Genomic DNA, 24,998 nt, shown 5'->3' with positions numbered 1-24,998 from the left:
GTAGACCCGGACCCTAAGAGCACCACGGGACACGCCAATCCTTGGCACCAGCCTTCATCAGAACAGGCCGTCCTTGCATGAGGGCTGCTTCCTTCACATCCCCCTCCGCTAAGCCAGAGAGCCCAACGGGCAACCCCTCAGCTACCGGCAAACCTCCAAACCCCTCTGTTTGGAGGCTGTTTCCGCGGATGTCCAAAATGAGGCTGAAACTCGGGATGAGAGCACACCCTGCTCACACAAACCAACACCCACCCCTCGCAGCGCAGCACTGACGGCCACGGCCGCGCCGGGCCGGGCGCTCTGGGAGCACCGCGAGCACTTATCGCCCTTCCCACCTCACGCCGGGGCGGGTCCCGCCCCGCTCCGCTCCGCCCCCCGCCGCGCGGGGCGGGGCCCGCGGCCGGATGTTGTTGTTGTTGTTCCTGCCCCGCCCGTCGCCCCCTCCCCCCGCGGAGGGTGACGGGCGCTTCCTCGCCCGGAGCCGCCGCTGCCGCCGCCGCTGCTGCCGCCGCCTCGCCGGGGCTCCGCTGCCGCCCGCCCCGGCACCGGGGCGTCCCTGCCGGCCCCCTCCCGCCGGCCTCCGCGGCTGCCCCCGTCGCGCCGCCGCGGCTCCTCTCTCTCAGCGGACGCCCGGGCCCGGCTATGGCGGACTTTGATGAGATCTACGAGGAGGAGGAGGACGAGGAGCGGGCGCTGGAGGAGCAGCTCCTCAAGTACTCTCCCGATCCGGTGGTGGTGCGCGGCTCCGGCCATGTCACCGTGTAAGGGCCGCGCCGGGGCCTGCGGGGCCGGGGCGGGCGGTGGAGGCCTGGGCGGCGGGACGGGGGCAGCTGAGTGCCGGGCCTGGGGGCGGCGGCGGTCGGGGGCGCGGGGCGGCGGTTCCAGGTCGGGGCAGGTCGGGGAGGCGGGTGGGGGGATGCCGGGCCGTTACTGCCGCCGTGGGACTGCGGAAGGGCCCCCTCGGCCGCACCGGGCAGCTGGGGGCCGCCTGGGTCTCGCAAGCGGGTGCAAACTTCTAACGAGGCACTGAGGAAAGGAGGCTGACTTGAGCTGTGACTAGCAGAGGAATGTGAAGTATTTGTCCAAAATGATGAGCTGTCAGGAAGTAAAGTGCCTGTGTTCCTGTGTATAACAGGTATGTCCCGGCACCTGACCGGCTGGGCTATTGCTTAGGGTTGTTTATGTATCTGTTACCCACTTCCATTTAACATGTGACCACTAATATAGCTCTGAGGACTTTTAAGAAAGAAGAGGTATCCCTGAGTCAGATAGGTACGTGTAAAATCATGTTAAGTTGTGATTGATATGTGTTGTTTCTCTGTGTTTAACCTGGGAGTGACTGTGAGTTCTGTTTTGTGAGTGTTTAGTATCTCTGATGATCTAGCAGCAAGTGTCCATGAGGTAGTGTAGAACTTATCAATAATGTAACAGATGAGAGTGTCTTCCTTTCAGCCAGTTCTGTCAGGCTCACTCTACCGAACTGCAATGATTGTCAGTTGTGATGTACAGCTGCAGAAGCTGAAACATCCACCTGGAGACAAAACACAGCAGTGTGAACTTTTTTTTTTTTTAGTGTTCACTGTTCAGCAGGACTAGGCTTGTAATAGAAGCACAAAGGTTGAAAATACTGACTTGTCCAGAAATCCAGGCTTAAATTTGGAGTAGTTTTGTGGCACATTAGTACATTATTGCTATAATGTTTGGTTGGCATTAAGTAATACTAACAGCTGGGGAGTGCAGTTTGCTGTCTGGTTAACAACAGGAAGTAAGACATGATAGGCTGAGAGAAGTTTGGAGGGTTGGAAGGACATGGATGGGCAGGAGGCTGAGGAGGCCTCATAAAGGAACAGAAGCATGTAGCCAAACTGTTCAGTGTATGACTGCTTAACAAAAAAGTTGTTACCATCCAATGACTTCTCTGAAAATAAGCTGGTAGCCTCAACCTGTTTCTGGTAAACAGAGCAAAACCACAGCTAGTTTTCATATTAGCAAATGCAAAAGTATAAAGAACTGAAATAGAGGCAAACACTGGTTTCTTCTCCAATACTGGAAGGTAAGTTGTGTGAGACAAGATCAAGGCCCGTTAGTGGAATCGTAAGAAGCTTGTATAGCATGTCTATGACTAGTTAACGGTGGTGTGGTTGAAGAAGGATGGTTACCTCATTAATTGTTCATTAATGGTCACTAGCTCATTATTATGTTAAGATCTTCCTTAAAAATATTTGTTCCTTAGGCTTTGGATGAGCAATGAAATGCAAACATGTACCTCCAAAATTAGTCAATTCGTATTCGTTTACTTTCTTTATCACGCCAGGTGTGAACAGTTCACTAAATAGCATCAGCCACTTTTACCTTTGTACAGCCTATAACTTTTTTTGTCATTGACCGAGAAGCTTATTATTAGTTAGATCACTGTCAGAACATTCACTCGGTGGGTTTAAGGAATAGGTCAAGTCCTATATATGTAATGAATTAATCTGGCCTGGTATAAAGGCATGCATGAGTTTGGAAGGTCTGACAAAAACTATCAGCAGTTAAGCAAGTACTGGATTGATCGCTCCCTGGCTCTGCAGTTTAAAGAGTGGCTGACTGCTTCTGCAGTGTGTGAATTTAAATAGAAGCTCTCTTTTCATAGCCTGTCCTCTCTGATCTTACATAGGAGTCATAATGTTGAGTTTGAAGTGTGTCATTTCCATGCCTACAGATTAACATCAGAAACCCATTTACTACTACTTGGTTTCATCCAACAGACAACGGAAGTCTGTGAGAGACCTTTCTAAGCTGAGCAGTTAAAAGCAAATAAAGGACCGCGGGTAAATACTATCCAAATCAAACATACAAAGGCCTTGCATTTCCAGGGCGTGGGGTTTTTGGTTAGCACTAAGTTTTCTTCTGAAACTCACTGTTGGGACCATACTGCACACAATTCCAAAACTTTTCTTTTCTTTAACATTGTTTTTTAAATATTCAGTTAAACTGTTTTCACGGCAGCAGAGTTTAGATAGTTCGGTAGTCTGGAGTAATGCTTGGTTTTTGATAACTCGATGTGATCTCTTTTAATGGCAGGAAACCTGAAAGCTGAGAAAATAGTAGGACTTACAACTGAATTGAAAGTCCAGGGTATTTCATACTTACTTCTAAAATCAGGGTGGAAAGAGGGGTACATGAGGAGTTTGAAATCGGAAGAGAATATTTGTATTTGGTGTCTGGTTGTGTTTTTCAGTGACTGTTTTCCTGTGCTTTCCTCTTCCTTGACCAGTTGAGACATGTGCCTTGTCTATACCAGACTGTATTAGCTAGTCTGTAGCAAACTGTATTAGTAGTAATACTGGATTCATTAGTCTCTTGCAGTGCTGGAATGATGGAAAGCTGTTGTGATGTGCTAATGAATGCCTTTCTGTGCTATTTGTCACCTTAGCACATTGTCTGTTGATGCAAGATAACTGTTTGGAGGGGTAAAAAGCCTCACAGAATGTATTTTTACCCAAGTCAGTTTCTTTAAACTTAATTCTGCTTATATATTTTTTGAACCTTACACTCTGTATCAAGGACATATGAGTGAAAACAGGGCTGTGTAAGAATTATGGGTGGAGTGTGTTGAGATTTTTGGAATATACATTTTTTTTTTTTTTTTGTAAGGTTTGTGAACATGTGGAACTAAAGAGTATGGTTAAGAGCAATGAAAAAATGATTTAGTGTCCCCATAAGAGAGGACAAAGGGGAAGAGTATAGCATGCGTCAGTTTTATGTGTTGGGAATATCTAAGTTGCAAGCTGAGAAAAGGTTGCAGTTTGGCGTGTCCTATACTGTAAACTTCTGTACTTTGAAGTTTCCACCACTCAGCTTTTCTTTCTAAGTTGTACACAAGGGTAGTAACTGAGCCGAACCTTTCAAGCGAAGTCACATTCAAGAAACACTTTTCTGGGTTCCAGGAAGGTAAAAGAAAGCACTCACCCATGAGGTGAACAAGGATCTGTTGAAGACATGATGTAGAATGGGGAAAGCATAGAGCAAGCAGGGAAGGGTACTTGTCACTGAAGATGCAGTATTGTACAAAAGAAATCTAGTGTTATACGAGGACAGCTGGCTGAGGAAATGCATCTCCAGAATATTGATTTCCAGAGTTTGATTTTAAGACATTTTTTGCTGCTTTTTGTCAGAGTTTTTTAGTCTTATAGTGAACATGTAGTAGTGTTCTGTGGAATTTCTAGTATTTTAATTTCCAAATTGCAGCTTGCAGTCAAGATTGATAATACTGAGATCATATAATTACTTATCATACACTTTAGTGTATGGAGTCACTGTTTTTTTCCTACTTGCATATGGTCACAAAACTGTAATACAAAGGCACAGAATGCTGTTGATAGCTGTTTGAATTAGCTTTGATGTTTCAGTTTCACTACCCCACCATAAACACTTGTAAATGTTGCCACAAGCCTCAAGTATGGAGTCTTGGTCTCATATACTTATAAGTTCACCAAAGTGCAACTGTGGTGAAGAAACTCAAGTTTCTGTGCCTCACTCTGCCTCAGCCCGTTTGTAAATTCAGATACCTCTAGCGCTTTTCCAGTAGGGTTGTCTTTGTTGACATGGCTTTTGCAATCTCCATGAATATTTGGTTGTGTTTGAGAATATTTTTGGATCGTGCATTCACAAAAAAGCCTTGTGTGTGTCCTGCTGGTTTCCCAGCCAGTCTTCAGCATGAGACTGAGCAGGACTTTCCCTGCAATTATATCTTTTCATTACTTAACTGAGAGCAGGGAGACTTCTGTGTGCCTTTGACTTACCTGCTCACACCTCAGAGTAAAGGGCTTCCTTCCTTACTATTTTGGGTAGAGGGATAGCTGAAATTCTGTCTCGTGTGTTCGTGAGGGACTCAGCTGTGTTTTAGTTCTTGCAACAAGAGCTGCTTTGGGCTGAATCATCCTACCCTTGTAGTTGGCCACTCCCTTATTGCTCAAATTTATATTTAATTCCATTATTCATAGAAAATCTCTCCTGGATGTTGAAGCATCAGGTATGTGAAGATCATTCTTTGAAGGGACATCTATTTAGACATCTGTCCAATATGATGAATTAATTATGTAGTAAAGAGATGTTATCTTTTAGTTTTGAGACTTCTTATGCCAGCTGTGTATCTTGAGCTTGGAGTCCTTCTTATGCTCCTGGCTGCTTATGAAGTGTATACAGGTCCAAGGGATTTTTTCAGGCTTTGGTTCCACTTCACCTTCCTGGCAATTTTAAGTAGCTTAACTGACAGGGCATGACACTTCTTTCTGATACTTACGTAACTTTTGCCTCAGCACTTGGTTTCACTCAGGATTTTAGAGAAAGGGTGGATGGTCCTCCTGTCATGGAGTGTTCAACAGGATTTTCAGTGGTGGAAGTATCTTTCCGGTAAGTCTGGGTTTTCTTTGTTTTGTGTTGAAGTGGTAAACTTCCCATATATTTCTCTGGTTAACAGTTTTAATTTGTAACTTCACCAGTTTTAAGGGATTTATAGCAGTTAAAGAGCTACTATTCGAATTACAAATACTCATATGTGCTTAGGTAACTTATATGTAAGTAAGGTCTCTGGGGAGACCTTATTGTGGCCTATAAGAATGCTGAAGAGAGACACTTACCAGGGCCTCTAGTGACTGGACAAGGGCAATAGTTTTAGACAGAATGTGTAGATGTGTAGAGTTAGGTTGGATATAAGGAAGACATTTTTTATGGTGCTGGTGGTGAGGCACTGGAACAGGTTGCCCAGAGAAGTTGTGGATGCCCCATTGTTGGAAGTGTTCAAGGCTAGGGTAGGCAGAGCCTTGAGAAACCTGGTCTAGTGGTGACGGGCTTGGACTAGATGATCTTTGATGGTCCGTTCCAACCTAGATAATTCTGCTTCTACTGCCTTCAGTCAGTGGCAGGGAGATTACTTGTTTACGTTTCCTTGACACCATACGTAAAAATTGCCTACAGTGTCAAATTCACAAAATACATAGCCCAGTGTGCTGCTGCAGACTGAGGCAACAGGCATTGCTGCTTGTGGGCTGCATGAAAGTCTAGCTGTTCCTGATGTCCATTCTTCTTGTACTCTCTCATCTGCAGTTGTGGGAGGTGATGTATACTTCAACATTGTCTTTCCTTTAATGTCTGTTTGTCAGGAAGCTTGTGTAATCTCTCTTCAAATCTGTTGTCACAGTCTGCGTCACTAATCTCAAGTGGAAAACCACAGAATTTTGCTACTTGCAGTTTAAAGAAGCACTTTTTCATCTGTTTTAATCTCTGACTAGTTTCAGTGAGTGCCCTCTGTTGTGGGATTTGGTGATTAACAGTCAATCATTCACCTTATCCACTGCCTTCCTGAATCTTTGCACTTTGATCATATACCCCCCTCAGCCTTCTCTTTCCCAAGTTAGTGTCAGCCTTGTCAGTCTCCTAAAGCAGCTGCTTTATTCCCTTGTTATATTAGTCTTCCTTCTCTCTGCTTTCCCTTAACTCCACCAAGTCCTCAATGAAATGTGGATGCTAGAAACTCACGTAGTACTGTATGGGTACAGTATGTATATATGGGTATACGAGGGTTTTATGGAGAGTCAAAATGATGTCCTCTGTGGGGTTCTTAATCCTTAATCCTGTTATTCCTAGTGGTGCCCAATATTTCTGGCAGCTGCTGCTTGCATTGAGCTGATATTTAAGAGAATCATGACTGGTGATAAAAGATCTCTCTTGTGAGCTGTAGCTACCAAGTTTCAGTTGAGTATTATGTAAGTATAGTTTAGCTTTTCCAAGATTCACCGCCTTTGTATAAGCAGAAGCTCATCTGTCACCTTTTGTCCACTGGGTTTTTTGAGGCCCCTCCAGTGTAGCTCAACATTGGTATGGCACTTAACTGCCCATTTGATTACTTGGGTAAGGTTCTCCATTAGCATGCAGATCATTCGGTTCAGTAAAAAAAATCCAAAACAAACCCCAAGAAACACCTAGCTGCTCAGTAAACATACTGTCAAAACAAATCAGGTCTTTAAAATCTTCAACTATCAAAGTTCAGGTAAGCTTTTCTGCCTACAGCTGAGCACTGTGTGTTAGGTCTTGCTGCCTGCATTCAAGTCTTGAGCAGTTTAATTTCTGATTTGTGGTGTTTGTAGCATCTAATAGTAAGACTGCTTTTGTTTATTGTCAAAAGGTTATTAATTGCAACTTAAGTTTTACAGTGACTGCTGTTTCCTGAATTAGTAGCCAGTCATATAGTTTCGCTAATTACTTTGTTAGGCTGTATAGTCTCTATTAGCAGTTATTGCCCAGGCTAGATGCCAGAAAACATTAAAATATTCTTTGAGGTTCACCCGTTCATTAACTCAACCAGCCAACTGCAAGATAGAAACCTCTTTTTTTAAATAGATGATACGAAACTTCTCTACTATTTAGGTCTTCTGAAACCTAGAATAGTCAGTGACTCCAGCTCACCTCAAACTGCTTCATAGCTTTACATTTGTAATCAATATGTTTCTTTTAAATTAGATACCATTTAACTAATTTAAATCATTAAAATAATTTAAATAATTATATAAATCATTAAAATAATGCCTTGCTAGGTAGTATTTTGTGTTCTGAAACTTATTAATATTTTTTTTCTGAATAAAGAAGCTGATATTGATTCAGTTTTTACACTTAAACCAGTTATTTAGCACAGCCTGGATGAGCTTTTCTTTAAGAGACATCTGCACTGGCGATGGAAGAGGTAATTCAAACTATGGCCTTAACTTACTTCCCTTCTCCCCTTAAGTACTTCACTTTTCATGCATATTGCTTATAAAGATTTTGCTGAGTTTGGGGAAGAGTCAGCAGTATCAACAGAATTTTAAGAAGAGACTATAGGCAAGATGGATTTCAGACTGTGTACAGTGGTGTACTTTTGTCAGTTAGGGTAATTTTAGGACTTACTCTTTAATAACAACTGTTTTTCTCTGAAATTAATGCTAGTGTGATACAAACCCAGAGAGTATTATGATGTGTTTATAACTTGTGGCATGGAATGAGGTTATTTCTAATTTTGGTATGATCTTATTTTTGTTTTTGCAGGTTTGGACTAAGCAACAAATTCGAAGCAGAATTTCCTTCATCTTTAACTGGAAAGGTGAGTATCTGTGAATAGGAATTTAAAATCAGAGTTAAGATTTTATTACAAAAACAGGAGTTCCAGGTGTAGACCATTGTAAAAGTAGTAAAAAGCACTGCTGTGGTACTAGCTTGTTTTTTGTTTTGTTTTGTTTTTCCCTTGTAGGTTGCACCCGAAGAATTTAAAGCCAGCATCAGTAGAGTTAACAGTTGTCTTAAGAAGAACCTTCCAGTTAATGTACGATGGCTACTATGTGGATGCCTTTGCTGCTGCTGCACTTTAGGTTGTAGTATGTGGCCAGTTATCTGCCTCAGTAAAAGAGTAAGTTGAACTATTCATACAAGTTTTGATAGTTAGAATTGTGCAGGCTTTGTTCTCATTTTGTGGTGGTGTTTGTTTTTTGTTGTTTGGTTGTGTGGTTTTTGTTTTGTTTGTGGGTTTTGTTTGGGGTATTTTTCCCCTCCTCCAGCTTTAAAAACAGTGTGCTAGAGCTTACTTAAATCAGTTTGCTTTCATACATTTTGGTATCAGTTGTCTGTCATACTAGTTAAAGTTACAACAGACACCAGTCAGAACTTTGAGGTTTTAACTCGATGAGTGGTAGCGTAGCTGAATGTCTCCACTAGAACCATGTACTGTACCACACTTATTGAGGTAACTTTCAACATGCTATTTTAATAGCTGCATCTTCTCTGTGATAGAGTGTTTGGGCTTATCAGACTTTGTCAGCGACTGAGTGGCGGTTTGTTTTAAGGAGCTTCTGCTTACACTGTGGCCCAAATAGCTGTAACTTCTTGTTTAAAAAGGCATATCTAAAAAAGATAATAATTGATTTTTTTTCTTCTGAGATTTTCCTTCCAAGCTGTAGATGATTAAGTTTGGTTGTGTTTGTTTGGTTTTGGTGGTTTTTGTTTGGTTTTTTGGGGTAGGGTTGTTCTTTTTTCTTTTACATTAAAAACTAGAAAGTAGTGTTTTGTCTGTGTACACTTGGCACTTACTGTTCACAACAGAAGCTCATTGCACGTGCCTGTTTTTCACTTCCTTTCCTTCAGTGCAGTTAATTAGGCTATCTTCCCACCTCTTTAATTTTCCTGTGTGTAAAAATTGTCTTGGGCTAGTCCTATTTCACTTCTTTGTGAGAAGTCTCTGTGCCTCCCCATCCTCTCCTTGCTATTACTACTGTTCATCTTTCCATTTCATGGCAAGGTTTGTGTATGTTCATTCTCTCTTCTATAACACCTCTTAATGCTACAAGTTGTGTACAGTGAAGTACACTGAATGTCATTATGACTTTATCGAAGTCCTCATTTTACAGGGTTAGTAAATCAAGGCATTCTAAAAAAAAAATATTTATAGGATGAACATTGATCACAACAAAACCTGTATGTATTTTTGTGCATCTGACTTTCTGTGTTAAGACCTTTAATGCTTGGTCCCTTCGAGAGATTACTTAAGACTAGTTTTAGTTGTGTACAAAATTAAGGTAGAAAAGCTTCCTGGTAATGTTGGAGTCTGCAGAGGAATAAAAATAATGCTTGTGTCAGTGTGAATTATGTGAAACCTTAGGTTTTCTGTCTTTAAGCTGTCATGAACTTACATGTCTCCTGTAGCATGGTTGTATATCCATATCCTGAAAGTCTTCTGTAAGAAATGTGTTGATTGCTTCAACAGATAGGTTGGTGACTTAACTAGCTTGCAGAGAAGAGTACCTTTACTGTTCTATAGGTCTAGCTCTGTTCATTGCAAACACAAGGGAAGCTTGCATTGCTACTGGCTATGTTTAACTTCTAAAGGAGAAAGCATCTGGTGCTCTTTAGTTTGACCCTTTTTTCTTATATAATGTGCTGTTGTGGCAGGAAGTGATAGCAGAATGTAACATGGGTAGGGGCTGATGCCACAACCCCTCATCATCTAAACTGGGGTCTCTTAATCTGTTGCCAGAGATCACAAATAATCAGCTTCTTCTACATCTTTAAACAAACTCAGAAAAAAAGGCAAGAACTTTTGTAGCATCAGGGGCTAGAAGGTAGAATTTGAAGCTGTGGGATATTATCAAGGATCTATGTGCAAATTCTAATACAGGAAACAAGCGAAGAATTTATAATGATTCTCGTCAGGGCTGCTACTCACAGAAAAGCAGCAAAAAGTTACTGCCGCTTGAGTTGCTTGAATAGGTATGAGTGGATTCAACTTTATTTCTTGGTAGACCCAGATCAGGAAAGTACAAAGTGATTTAAATCCTTTAAATTGCTCTTACCTGGAATTACAGATTTTCTAACCTTTTAAGATCTCAATCCTGAATTGCATCCACAAGCTTATAAGATTTTTCTTTTGTGCAGGACTTCCCATCAGTTTATGTCAAAGTGCTATGACAAGTGCAGGAAATCAATTGTATGTATTTTCCTACAAGTGGCAAAAATTAGAGACAGTGCATGATGTGAATTACCTGGAGCTGCTCAGCAAATTGAGAGCAGTTGTAAATACAACCTGGTTCATCTAGGTTCCAATCTGTAATTTACTCAGTAGATTCCAGTGCAATTGTGACAAGAAACAACTTTGTATTCTTCCACTGAAAAAAACCCCCAAATCAATTCATCGACTATTTCGATTTGCTGCTAGTGCCACAGTTTTGCTGATACGTGGCAGACTAATGTGTTCAATTTGAAGTCATCACTTATATTGGAACCATTGTACTGCTTGTCTCTGACTTTCCTGTGTCTTGAAAGAGGGTGTTTTCGATCAAATAATCTTCCATGCTTTGACTTCTTCAGATCTCCTTTCCCTGGCGAGACTCCAGCCATAGGTATAGTCACAATAGCCAGGATTCACCTTTCGAGCAAGCAGGGATCCAGAGTAACATGTGGCTGTTTCTTCCCTTCAGCTTTTAGATACAATGGATTCTTTCCCACTGACACTCATAATGTAAAACAATTATAATAAATGAACAATAAAGAAAAGGTTACTGCACTTTGTCTGAGAAATGTTGCCCAGAGAGCATGGCTAATTCAGCCCTGTCCTACAGTGAAAGGACAGTTACTTGAAACTGGCCTGTATTACATCCTTTGCTGCAGTGATCACAAAAGACTTCCAAGAGTATATAATTAGATAGTTTGATTTCTGAAAACAGGATGGGAGTCTTTCCATGTAGAACTGAAATTTGTGTAGAACATGTGTTAATCACACAATAAAAACATACCAGCCTTCATCTTTGCCCTTTTCTAGTGAAATACAACACTAACAAATTCAGTTTGAATTGCATACACAGTGAGCTAACAAGTGGGAGTGTTTCTCCAGTTAAGGCTTTTATTGAATGAAATAAGTTTCAACTATACAATTGCTTACTTTTAATGTAGAAAAGTAATTTTTCTCAGAATGACCAATTAAGAAATGCCTGTTTTAATGAGACTGAATCAATCTGCCATGTTCTTAAATTGCTGCTATACTTCGCAACTTGTTTTCAGAGAAACATTTTGGGGTTTTTTTTAAGGTTCATATAGACAAAAGGAAAGCCGCAGCTTTGAAGTGTGTGAAGTTACAATAATTCTCTTAATCTTTCTTTGTATTCTGTATTTTTACAGCCTTTCATTGACTTTTAAAATTCTAACTTGGCAATGTTACCACAAATGTAAATACGATTTTTGAAATTATAGACAATTATTGAAAGTTTGTGTGTAATGGGAATATATGCTTATTTTTGTGCAGTGAATAATTAGTTTTGGGTTTGTCTCCTTAAATTAGCAGGTGCTGAAAACCAAGAATTTATTAAGCCTCAGACATTTGTAAGCTTAATTGTTAATTATATCACTTTAATGCATTTCCATGCAATGAAAGCTTTCCCTTCACTGTATTTTCCTTTCAGTGTTTTGTTCAGTGCTAGTTTTGGAAGTCTTTGTACAGTATTGTTTCCTTTCTTCTTTTGCATTGGGGTATTTGAGAAAAAGCCTGCTAGTCTTCACCAGTAGAATAAATGTTTAATTTGATTCAATATCTTATTGCCTCTCTCCTTTTATGTGGTCTTGATTCAATTTTAATGAATAAAAGCTGCAAGAGAGTTGCAGGAAATGCAGTCCTTCATTTGCAGATCTAGATCGTCAATGATTTTCAGCAGTTTTACTCACAGATTGTACCATCCTTCCTGGGACAAGTTCCAGATTGTAGAAATGAACATGAAGTCTTTAAGTTATTGTTCTTTAAATAGAAGGAATGACATGGTGAATTATAATTCCAAAAAGCACTACAGGCTGAGGTGCCCATTTGGAGCCACTTTTTCAAATGAATTGGCACTCATTTTCAGTATTAACTAAATACTGTAGTTCCTGATGTGTAAATAGGATAAATAATTTCAACAGAAACAGTGACAATGAAAGCTATGATAGACTTGCAGTACTGCTAGATTTCTTAAAAGCTGGTATTGTACATGTAAATTGCATGTTTCAGAAGGTTCATGGGCAATCTCTTAAAATGAATAGAATGAGATATTTAATAGCCATCTGTACTAATAGTTTCAAGAACTGCTTGTTTGTTTGTGAATTCACACAAAGCTGATGAATGCTTCTTACGCCTCATCATTAGTTGTCACTTATGTAGCAGTTTACATCTTCAGAGTGCTGTATAAACATAAGCCAATTGCAAATTCCAAAGTATTGATTAAAATAAATATGTGGGGGAGGAGCTGGAGTGAATTTTCCTAAATACAGTAGTTTTGCTTGTCAGTGGTTGATACTGATGTTAAAATAGCACAGTTTTTTGAAGCTATCAATGTATTACATTTATTTTCAAAACTGAAAATTTATGTTTTTCTCCTCTCCCTATTGCCAGGGACTTGGCACTGGAGATACTCTAATACCATAGTGCTTTTCCAAGTAGTTCCTCAAGGCAGTTACAGGAGATGGAAGGTGCCTTGGTTTTGAAGTCTCTCTAATTCAGTTTGGAAGAATCCTTAAAATTGTAATGCATTTATTATGGTTATCCTAACCAGAAGATATGTGATCTCTATATTGGCTTTAGTCAGCTTAGTAAAACTTCTTTAAAGGAGAGCTTGTATGTATCAAATATGCATTCTTGACTGTTGTCTTCAGAGGTCTTTAAAATCAGCTCTTTTTTTAGTATTAGCTATGAAATGAAAACTTTAAAAGAATAGGAAGGGGAGGGGGCAGGGCAATAATATTAGCAGGAAGAACACTTATATTCGTAAGTAAATAAAAAAATACTAGTTTATTTCTTTATAGGTGAAATGCAGATCCTTTAGTGTTTAAAATGTGTATTCTAAAGTTAAATTTGTAATTTCATGTATTCTTAACAGGTTTTGTATTAATCTGAAATGCAGCATGTATTTTTGGTTTCTGTAAGTGAATATTCTAAATGCTACTGCATTTGTAATTAGAATGATATCTCTGAAGATACTAATATGAGCTATAATAATACATGCAGGATTAACATTTTCATGTTATAGTGCCTTTTACATTGTGCCTCCCTCTCTATACCTCATCTGTCATAGATCATGCAGTGGTTTGGTTTTAATATTGCTATTTGTATTGCTTTTTATGCCCAATTTGACATGTTTTCAGAAACAAATGTAAGCTTGATGAAATTTGCATAGAGCTATTTTGAAAGAGCATGCTAAAAATGGTCTAGCTAATTGTCAGATTTGGAAATTTTTAGGATTCTGTCTTTAGCAACTTGTAGATAATGCCAAATAGGGAGCATATGCAAACACTCTTGAGGAAAGAATTAGAATGCAAAATTATCTGAAATTCGTATGGTAACATTAAAATAAGTAGAAAGCACTTCACTGCACAATAACTTGTTAGACTCCATGTTACAGTAGCATAAAACTAGAGTGGTCTGCTGGGAAATGTGAGGTGACCTGTGCCTCTTGCCTTTTTTCAAAGTAGTCTTGCTCTGGGATGTATTCACTCTCTCACTTTATTAAACCAGGGTAAGGTGTTATTTTCTGTGTAAGTGAAGCACTCTCAGTAAGTCAAGCGCAATGTGTAAATAAAGTAGATTGTTATTTAACAACTACAACAACAACAACAAAAAAAAATTGTTCAAGAAAAATGGCCACTGACAAAACAGTTGAGAGGATGAGAGTGGCAGCTTTTCTACAAAAGAGAAGACTGAAGGAGTTGATAAGTCTTCTACCACACCAAACATACATTGAAGTTGAAAGTGACTAGGTACTTCTCTTTTTGTTCCCCATAAAAGTTATTTTTGCTGAATTTTGGAATAGATTGCTGAATTTGGAACACTAATGATGATGGTGATCAAAAATATTTTTAAGTAGCCAATTTTTTTTCCTAAATTGTTTAATTAGCTACAGGATCAACCTACTTGGGATCTGGGATTCTGTAATTTTCTGTTCAACCCTGTATGGGCAAGGCACTGTAGAGGCTGTCCCATTCAGAGAGAGCATTCTCTTTGGCATGCACACTAGTGAAGCGTTCGATTTTACAGAGCACCGTAGAGTTATTTTGTTAGATTGTGCTGCCTTTCAATCTTTCTAGCTGAGTAGCTTCTCTTCCATTCTTGGCCCTTACCCTTAGACATTCCTAACAGCTAAAGTCAAAGGCTTCCTATATACTGATAAATTAAACCTGGGAGTGTTCCTAGGAATTGGTGCTTTATAATTTGTAGTCTTCCAGAGGTTCCTGGCAGGTGCTGGGTCTGTATTGTGTAACAATTCCTAGGCATTGCCAGAATGCTCCAGGCTCTGTGAGTTGTTCAGAGATTATGAAAACTTACTGATACAGATGTAAGCTGTTCCCTGCCAGCTGTCTTCAAGTGAAAGGGAATGTCTTTGGGTGCAGTTTCATTTTCTAATAGAAATGTAACCTGAGATTCTTTAGTTTCTCCACCTGCACTGGCTTTGAACTGTGTTCCATAGCATACTACTGGATATTTTGGAAATAAGCCATGAGGACCCAAATTAACATCTCTGTAACTTTAAAAGAAAAGATGGAGGTGGAATTTTCACCCATGTTCAGTTTAGAATTTCCCACAGTGGATGATACCATATGAGTTAGTTGGTGGAGGTTCAATCCTGTTTTGATCCCTGTTAAGGTCAATTCCATTTTATGTGTTCATTTTGTGTTGCCCGTTCTGTGAGAATATCCTCCAGCAGGAGGTGGATGCTTTAGGTTGTTATGGCCAGATGTGAATAATTTGTTAGGAGGGAACAGGTTAATTTTTCTTTTTCTTTGTAATGACAGAGAATCAGAGCTAGAATTTAATTCTAGAAGAAGAGAGTTACAAATCTTCATTTACAAATTCAAGTAACAACATTAGTTATAATCTAGATGCTTCATGAATCAGTTCAACATCTGACTGTGAAGTGTGTTTTACCACATCTCAATTAGCCCTTCTCAAGGGAAGTGTGTTAATTTTGTCAGGGTCAAGACTATTTCTTCTACAGGGCTTCCCTATAGTATGGAGGTTCCACAGTAGTTGACTCTAGTCACTGTCAAGTCAATACAGAAGGTAACTAGCTACACTACCTTGGTGACTTAGCTCTTACAGGAGAGCTGAAATATCCAGTGGCTAAACTATCAAGTTAGCATCTTGAGTCTCTTGGATTGTCTATATTTGAGAGTAAATTTATGTGAGAATTTTGTAATCAACTTTTAGGAACTTTCCTTGATAATCTCTTTTGGCCACACGTTTCTACTCCAGACCAAAATGACTTCGGAATCATCTGGTATCTATCAGTTAATACGATGGTGATAATACTACAAGATGTTCTCCATTGTACTCTTGAATAATGCACATGGGGTGTATGTTTCTGTACACCTTCTCCATTCTCCACACATTTCATTGCTTTGGTGCTTTCTTAAACAGTCTAGGAGTTTGACAGTCAGGGTAACCAGAGTCTCTGAGGAATCATCTTTGGCTTTGATATTAAAACCTGTTACATGCAGTAATGTCAAATAATGCTGCTGTTCTCTTTATATCAGCAGACAGTGTGGTGAAAGAGACCTTTCCAGAAAGTAGTTGATCTGATTTGATTCATTAAGCTTTAAATTCATTTCTCTGTGATGTACTAATCCAGGGTTGAGACCCATACAAATCAGGTCAGTTTAAGGATCGTGTGAGAAAATGGGACAATATCCTCAGGGCTGTATTTTAGAACAGGAAGTCTCCTGAAGGCAACTTGATGTTGTGAGGTCTTCCACTCCAGAATTCTGATTATATTTCTCTTTGCCTGATCAGGAGCTTTAATCTGCTTTTGTCTGGGCTCACTTTCTGCTCAGAATCATCTGTAAGGTAAGACAAGATATGGCAATAGTAATCCTGTTGGACAAGGCAAGATTGTACAAAAAGCGCCAGAATGCTACATTTCCAGATATTCTTCAATCCTGAATGTATAGGCTTCATTCACTTTCTTGCATGGATGCTGCAGTGGCTTCTGGGATGAGCACCCTTACAGTAGTCTCTAGTAAGAAATATCCAAGCTACTCACAGGTGTATCTTGCATCACCTTTCCTAGGTGGTTGATCAGACACCTTTTCAAGCTACTGTACATGCTGAAGCAGGTATTCCAGGATGTCAGGGTCTGGACTCAACTCGGGCTTCACCTTTGTCATCTTTGCCCTTCACAAATAGAGAATTCCTCAGTAAGATAGGAATCTTACAAATTTACAGTTTCTAAAGGGTTTATTTGTGATTCAGTGTTCAAGGTGGGGACTTTCTCAGCACAGGTAAAGATGTATGTAATTCAGGTGTGTGTGTTCCGAGTACAGCTTTGGCATTTTTGTGGTGCCAATATGAGATTGAAAATTGACTTGGGGGATGTTCTGACATGTTGAAAATGAGTGTACAGTTGTGTGATTGAATTAGAAGATGACTTTTTATTTTGTTTTGTTTACTTTACCAATAAATTACTTGAGTATGAATTTTATAGTTGGGTTTATATTTGGAGAATGAACGGAAATTCTGACATCCATCATTTCTCTCTTTGAGATCGTATAGTTCAGACATCTGATATACTCCTTCTCCTTTCTTCTGTGGGGTATAATACAAAATCTGACCGTATGAGAATCAACAAAAATCTGGTTAAGTTGGTCTCTTTGTATATTGAAATTTGAGCATAAAGTGTATTTTTTTCAGGGTGATATTCAGAATTATTAATATTGATTGTGGTAAAGTTTTATATGAAGGAATTTTAAAATCTCTGTGTACTATTTATTGGACTAATGTTGCACTGCATTTACTTATGTTTTGAAGTTTTCAGGTGAGAAGTCAAAGGTCACATACATTTAGCAGGAGGTTCTTATGTTGTTCCCAGACAACTACAAATAAAATCAGTAGTGGAGTTGTTACTCTATGTTATTTCCCCACTTAAAGACAAAGCGAGGTACTCAAATTAGCACTGTTTTAGGAGTCATGTAGGATCCTTTTGTTTAATATCGTACCAGTCATTCACTGATTTACAGCAGGAGCTGAGGGGGCTTTGGCCCGTTCACTAGTATGGTTTAGTGTAACGTGCATGTTCCACGTCATGCACTGCAAGAGGGACCCCGTGGCTGCACAGCATCCCAATCCAGATCGTAACTGCATCTGGAATTGTAAGCTAACTTCAGTAGACACTGGTAGGTCTTGTAGTTGGTAATACAGGTAACGTAGTATTTGTACTCAATACTGCCTTGTTTCTGCGTGAAAAGTTCATAGCCTTCCTACTTTTTTTTTTTTCTTCCATGTTTAAGGGGAAAACTTTATTTTACTTAGTTGGGAGCAGTAAGCATTGGTGAAAGTGTGTTCTGAGTTGGGTTTTTTTGGTAGTCTGATTTTTTTCAGAGACACTGTCAAACATTACTATCTTTAAAGAATCAAGTTATTTTACAGAAATGTTTCATTAAACATTGCATCTAGATTGTTGATTGAAGAAGTTTGTTTCACAAAATTTGGTGGATAACATTAAGGACTATCTGCTTTTTTTTTTCCTCACAAAGTATGTTATAAAGCATACTTTCTTATCATTGGCATGCTAAAAAGTGTACTTGAATTGCAGTTTTAGCTTTGCTCAAATATTGGATTGGGTTTTTAAAAAAAGAAAAATTAAAAGCTGGATAGTATTAAATCTTCCTAATAAGCAAGTCTCTCTTCCACTTAATTTGTGCTTTTGTTGCAGCTAACAAATAATTTGCTGTATGGGTTTTTCTGTACACCATTGATAGAATATATAAGCTTGTCATCCTAGTGTGCTGGAAATGCTACACTCAAATCAAGTGTTCCTTTCTGGTTTTGTATATCCTCACCTGCTCCTCACTGTAAATCATTGAGATGTCAAGAGCAGTGATTAATTAAGCTGCACGTGCAAGTGCTTTTTTTTCACCTGTCAAGTAGGAAGAAAACTTACTATAGTGAATTGTGTGATGCTGTTTAATTAATTTCTTTTTATTCCAAGCTCTGAGGTTTGCAGAAATATTTTACAGTCCAATTTTCATTAACATTTCTGTATTGGTAATGTGGCATGATTTGAGAGCTATGACTGTCCCAAATTATACCTCAGGAAGGATTCTATTTAAGGCTCTGGGAACCTAAATAATTGTATTCTCGAGGCTGCATGTGCTTTTATCTCACACTAGTCAAATTACTTTAAACTGGCTTCTTATTTAAACAAACCAATTAATAGTACATAACTACCTATCAATTTCTTATTTATGTGTATGTATTGTAATATATATGTAATTTTATTGGAGTCTGAAAAGCTTGGATGTTTTTCACACTCTTTGGGGCAAACAATGAAATTAAATTGTATAGTGATCTTAATCTATTATTAAAAGGTCCTGGAAAGGAAGATTACAAGGTAGATTCAGGTTTTGAATCAGTTTTGCCATTGGTTTAGCAGCGGGTGGGCAGGCAGATGCCTGCTCAGAGTAGAACCTATTGCCATTTTTCACCATTGATAGAGTAGCCTTTCAGAGTCAATGAGCTCTGTCAATGTGAGCTTGTCAAGGCTACAACTTCATAGACCTGAGAGGCGGTTTGAGAGGTCAGCCCTTTTCAGGTTTGCTGTGATGCAAATGAACTTTAATGCTTAAACAACTATTGGAATTTTTATGTCTGCTCCTTGTTCTTTTTTCTTCACAAAGTCATTGACGAGACATTCAGTGCTTTTTAAATTGGAAGTTGCATTGTGCTAAAGACCTAGTACAGATTTACGGAGGGCTGAAAGCAGTTAGATCATGTTCTTTTCATGGTGCGATTAGAATCAAATCGATTTCCCTACAGCCTTCAGCATTCAGATGGCAATTTTAACAAAGCTTGGGGGCTAGACAAGGGACAAAACGACTGAACTGAATGTTAATTACACTCTGCAGCCTTATTTTCTTTTGATTTGGAGCTGACTGGCAACTAAATTAACAAAAGTGTGACCATAACTGCTGCCCTATTTTCATTTAAAAGGAGAGCAGACTCTAAAAGGCTATCTTTACAAAGAAACAAGTGAGGTCTACTGATTATTGTTAAAGGGCACTGTCTTTAAAAACATAATAATAATAACCCCAAAAATAATACTCAATTCCCAATTGATGTGATAAATTAGTCACTGGCACATCCACCTTGTGATAATTCCTTGACTTGTGCTTTTTAAAATAAAGCATAATAAAAATTCAGTGTAATGATTACTCATAGATAGCAATGAGCTAATTTTTAATCATGTGACCACAGTACATGCTTAGATGTGCTTCCCCACAATGCTTCGGTATTAAACTAGAGAGAAGCTGATGTTTGAGAACCAAGATGCTAATATTTAGAGGGAAATGAGTAATTTGTTATCTAATTTTTATTTTACTCAGACATCCTTATTTCTCATGACAGCATTTAGTTTGATTTGTTAAGGTTCATTTACAGTACTTGTATTTTGTACTAATAACAGCAAGATGCTTTCTCATCCCTTCCCCTCACCCCTCTCTGCCTTGTAAGGAAGCTGCAGCTGCACTAAGTTGTATTTGATCCTTGTCATTGCTCTGTCCTTTTGCACCTGCAGCTCTGTTGGTCTCATCTTAACACCTGGCACCATGAATTATCCTCTTTTTATTCATAGTCAGTAGCAAATCCCATTTAGAGCTGAGCAGTATATATTCTGGCAGTCAAATGACCATAAATGTCAGTATGTATTTCTCAAATGTAAATATAACTGAATAATTATATTCAAAATGCTGTGAAACTTTACAGCACAGAATGTCCTTTAATACTGTGTAATCTTAAAAAGCTCTGCAAACAGCTTTAAGGATTCTTTATCTGAAGTGTCAAGTGTGGGCAACATAAGCAGTAAAACTTTGCTTTAGAATCCTAAATACTGGGTTTGCTCTTTATACAAATCACAGATAGAGTAATAGTTGTTTGTGCAATTTAATGGAAATTTCTGCATTTGGTTTTCAGTCTCTAAAATCTGCATATAAAAGTAACAAAAAATTCTCTTTCAATTAGAGTATCGCATGTTTGTACTTGACCTACAGCATTGCAAAATAGTTGGCAACATTTGTCAGTTTAGATACCGACCCTCTCAAAAGCAGTGCGTTTAGACCAGTGATACTAGGGGACCAGTGTTCCTACTTTTACGCTTACATCACTTCAAAATTTCTGTGGTTTTAAAGTTGTAACCGCTATAAGAACCAGAAAGCATATACATATGAACAGTTGTTCCAAAATGCTTGAAGATAGTTATTTGGGTGTTGTAAAAAGTTCTGTTCTAGTTACTATTTAATACCAGAGAAGTTTTGATAGTACTACAGACCACCCTGTACTCAGTCACTGTCCTGTACCTCTCTCCCTTTCACACAAAAGCAGCTGCAAAACAAAGTTTTTCTAAAACCAGTCAAGAGTAAAATTCTTTCTCATTTGTCTTCCAGACACGAAGATCGATTGAGAAGTTATTAGAATGGGAAAACAATAGGTTATACCACAAGGTGAGTGCCGCAGGGAGCAGCTTCGTACTGTTGGAGTTTGAATTGCACAGTATGGAAACAGATGCTTTTGTTGAACGAAAAATATGAAAGGTGGACAAATGGGCTAGTCTGTGTGCTGCAATAAAATACAGCTCATTTTTCTTCTTTTTCTTTCCTCCTTGTCTAGCTGTGCTTGCATTGGAGACTAAGCAAAAGGAAATGTGAAACGAATAACATGATGGAATATGTAAGTTAAAGGGCTGTTTTGTGAGTTTCTCTATTAAATGATCATTTATTTTGCTTCTGATCTTATTCTTTTCATGATTATTAATCAGTAAAGGTGTCAGGAGCTTAATCGCCTGAGTGCAAGGATTTTCTACGGTTCACAGATGCATGGTTTCATGTGCAGGACTGATTTATAAAGTTATGAATGACTTGAAAACAAGGCTTCACTGTGTTCTGAAAAATAATAAATTAATTGCCAAGATAAAATAGCTTGAACATGTGCTGATGGAGTGTGAAATTTTAGATGCTGTATAAAGAATAACCACAACTTTGGTTACGCAGCAAGTCAGATATGGCTGTTTTATATAATGCTAATCAAGTCTAAAAGTATGGAAGAAGACCTTTCAACTAAGCTGTTGGAGCTTAAGAAACCTTTAGCCTTTTTAGATTTTAACTGCCTCTTACCTCAACTGTCTTGAAAGTATCTTTATCTCTAAGCTGTGTCACTGTAATATTTTAAGGTCAGTCTCTGGAGTTTTAACTTACTCCAATCTTTGGCTGAAACTCCATAAACCCTTCTTGGAAATATACAGTGAGAATATGCTGTTTAAAATGAATGATGTCCGATGTGGGATTTCAGTTTGTTTAGCTTGCAACCTTCTTGCTCTTTTTTGGTGCTGTTTTTATTTCCATTTTCAAAATATCTTGGAGGTACATAGAACAAGATGAAATTACGCTGCTGAAATGTGAGAAACATTAGAATTTGCATATTTTTTTTAATGATCTAGGAAGTAGGTGATAGGCAGGGTTAACCTTTGAAAAAGGAAGATTACTTTGAGAAATACTTACTGTATTAGTTCTAACTTATCTGTGGTCTTTCATTACATGCTACTTTGTTCTTTGAAAAACAAAGCTGTCATGCATATAAAAACTTTAGAAGTGATTAAGCAGTTGGAAAAGATATTAAAAGAATCTTTTTCTTTTAGCATTCCCCTTTTTCCTCTTTCTAAGTTAAATCTTATTTCTAGCTTGAAACATAAGATCTTTAAAATGCTTTTTCACAGAATGACTCTACTCAGTTCACTGAATAAGTAGATATTTTTAACATGTATTCTACACAATTTTTTTGGTTTAGATCTATGAGAGGTGGCTGAAAATGGAATAAAGCAAATTTCATAAAGCATATTTGAGCTTTACCTAAGTGAAGCGGGTTTTTTATTTCACTGAAAATTTTGTTTTTCAACAAGAAGACATTGTCACATCCAGTGTTTTGCAGATTCAATTGTAAAAGACATGTACAATGCTAATTTGTAAACACTATAGCCCAGCAACCTGTACAGATGAAAATTCTGTTAAATACAATTTAAAATCAGTTGACCTGTTTACATTAATAATATGTAAGCATGAGCATGTAGTTTCATAGGGTAAAGATCGAAGATTTTATTTTCGATTTGTGAAATGTTTAATATATTCTCTCCAGATATATTTAAGGAGAGATTTTTTGCAAAACCTTTCTACCATTTTTTCATTTTTCAGTGAACTGATTTGCTGGTCTCTTGCCCCTAATGTTGTGTTTATGATTTAATTTTAAATAATATGTATCCTCACCTTTTTTTCCGAAGCAGGTGGTTAAATTAGACTCGTGTACCCAAAACTTGGTGCTTTTCCAGCTTGAGGTTCAAAATCCACTGTTGTAGATGCTAAATTAAATAAATGATAGACTAAATAAAACCACAGTAGCCTTACATCTTTGGCATAAACACAGCGTTCCAGCTTTGGTTCTTTGCTCCCTTTTTGAAACCTTGCCTGAGTATCAGTAGCCTTGGTATTTCTGAAGCATTCAGTGGTTGACTCATGTCAGGACTCAATGGATTTTGAGCAGTTTGCATCACTTCTGAATATAAGTCACTTCTGAATATCTCTTGAAAGAAAGTTTATACACCTGATTTTGACATTATTTCAAAACTGTTTGCCTTAGAAATAAAATCAGAGACTTTTCTGATGTTCAGTATGCTGTCAGAAGTGGTTACTCTCTAAGCAGCCAAGTTGTGTTCTTGTTTACAATGAAAAACATTTAGAAATTCTCTTTTTTTTAACGTCTTAGAAAGGTAAGCTCCCCTTGAAAGTAAATAAAATCTTTACTTTACTTTAAAATCTTTACCGGATGCATTTATTTGTGTATGAATACAATCATGCTGCTGTATCATGACTGTATTTCTGAAGAAAGTGCACAAGTGAATATTTCCTTTAAGCTTTCTGTTTAAAGTAGGATAAATACTTGGATCGTGTTCTGAAGTATACACTACCATATGTGTACATAGCTCAGAAACACATAGTTTAAATAGGGGCCTTAAGAATAACCTTGCAAAAGCATTAGTCAGGTTTCCTGCTAAGTACTTGCAGATTTGTTAGATATGGGAACCTTGCAAAGGTTGATACACCTTCCTATCTATACAAGTTTTGAATGATAAATATAATTTAGAATCCTATATTAACTGGAAACAATTTTGAAGTAAAGGGAATTGCATGTGTAATTTAAAATTAACTTTGCATACATTGTGCCTTCTGATTTTTTTATGAATGTTTCTCTCTTTCATCATTTTTTCTTAATAAAGTAAATGAATTGTAATAATAATTATGTACTAGCTTATTTCAGTTTGTTTAGATGTTGGGTGTTGGTAGGCAAACATTTCCAATTGAATTTGATTCTTTAAGTCATCTTTGATCATCATCACAACTTGATGTACTTGGAAAAAAAGAGAAGCATATGAATTGTCATTGTGATAGGTAATCAGATTGCTGCCATCTTCCATCTAATATATGTTTATTCTTTTTTTATACAGGTCATCCTTATAGAATTTTTACCAAAGACACCGATTTTTCGACCAGATTAACGTTTGATTTATTTATAGAGACTTATTCAAGTATGTTGTCTTTCCAATGGTGCCTTGCTTGGTGCTCTCCTGGTGGTAACATAGATTGGTTCTACAGAATCTTGTGGTGTTGTCATTCTTTTTTTGTTTGTTTTGTTGGGTTTCTTTTTTTTTTTTTTAATTCCCTAATAAGAGCATGTTCCAAGTGCATTTGGTCAAACTCAGCAAAGGAATTTCACACAAATGTTAACTACTACTTAAGTTATTGTTACTTTTACTACTTCTGTTTATTAATATATCTTGATTTTCAAAGAGTCTTTTATATGTGTGCGCGCGCGTGTGTACATATATATATTACTATAAATACACAACTGAAAATGGTATACAAGCGAGCAGGTATTTTTTTATCCCAAAATGACACAACTGATTGACTGTACATTGTGTGAGTCCTTTTAATCATTCATTTACATGCTGAAATACCTTCCGAAATCTTCCTAAACTTTTGTCAGTGACTAGTCAATTGTAAATATTTTTATTTCTTTTTGGGATATTGGCTAGCCTCTTCCAACAAAAGAAGGAGATAAAGTTCTTTTTGAAACTGTGCTTTTTGGAACCCAAATGTCATTGCATTAGTAGAAATCTCTGTGCTTTTCATGAAGAAATCCAGTCAGCTGGTTCTGAAAAAGTTCTAATTTAAAGGTTTAAAAGAAAAAAAAGCAGCAAACTAGAATTATTTCACTCAGACTAGACGAATTGCTGAGAGACTTGCATGCATCTGGTTAGTGGAACTCAAGATCAGAAAAGTATATTAGTATTACAATTTATAATGTGGCTGTTTTAAGTCAAGATAATGCCATGTATTAGCTTTGTTCTTACTGTTTACCAGATCCTGTACACAGGGGTGTAGGAGGA

At 38.0% G+C, this 24,998-nt stretch overlaps 1 protein-coding gene across 2 annotated transcripts; it reads left to right on the top strand.

The window, feature by feature from the left end:
* The first annotated feature begins 430 nt into the window (after window positions 1-430).
* On the top strand, window positions 431-24,441 carry CHIC2 (cysteine rich hydrophobic domain 2). 2 transcript variants are annotated; one of them, XR_003992434.1, is made up of 7 exons: window positions 2,968-5,397; window positions 7,663-7,723; window positions 8,065-8,119; window positions 8,267-8,422; window positions 20,953-21,009; window positions 21,176-21,235; window positions 24,057-24,441. XR_003992434.1 is itself a non-coding variant. In XM_030493327.1 (6 exons), exons 1-6 carry the CDS (start codon window positions 643-645, stop codon window positions 24,105-24,107), a joined length of 498 nt encoding a protein of 165 aa, XP_030349187.1. In that variant the 5' UTR covers window positions 431-642; the 3' UTR covers window positions 24,108-24,441. The 2 variants fall into 2 exon arrangements, 1 of the variants encoding a protein (XP_030349187.1); XM_030493327.1 differs by lacking the exons at window positions 2,968-5,397; window positions 7,663-7,723 and adding an exon at window positions 431-761.
* The last annotated feature ends 557 nt before the right edge of the window (window positions 24,442-24,998 follow it).

This window comes from Strigops habroptila, chromosome 7 (assembly GCF_004027225.2).
Source record: "Strigops habroptila isolate Jane chromosome 7, bStrHab1.2.pri, whole genome shotgun sequence".
NCBI lineage: Eukaryota > Metazoa > Chordata > Aves > Psittaciformes > Psittacidae > Strigops > Strigops habroptila.
This window is presented reverse-complemented; position numbering and strand designations above follow the sequence as displayed.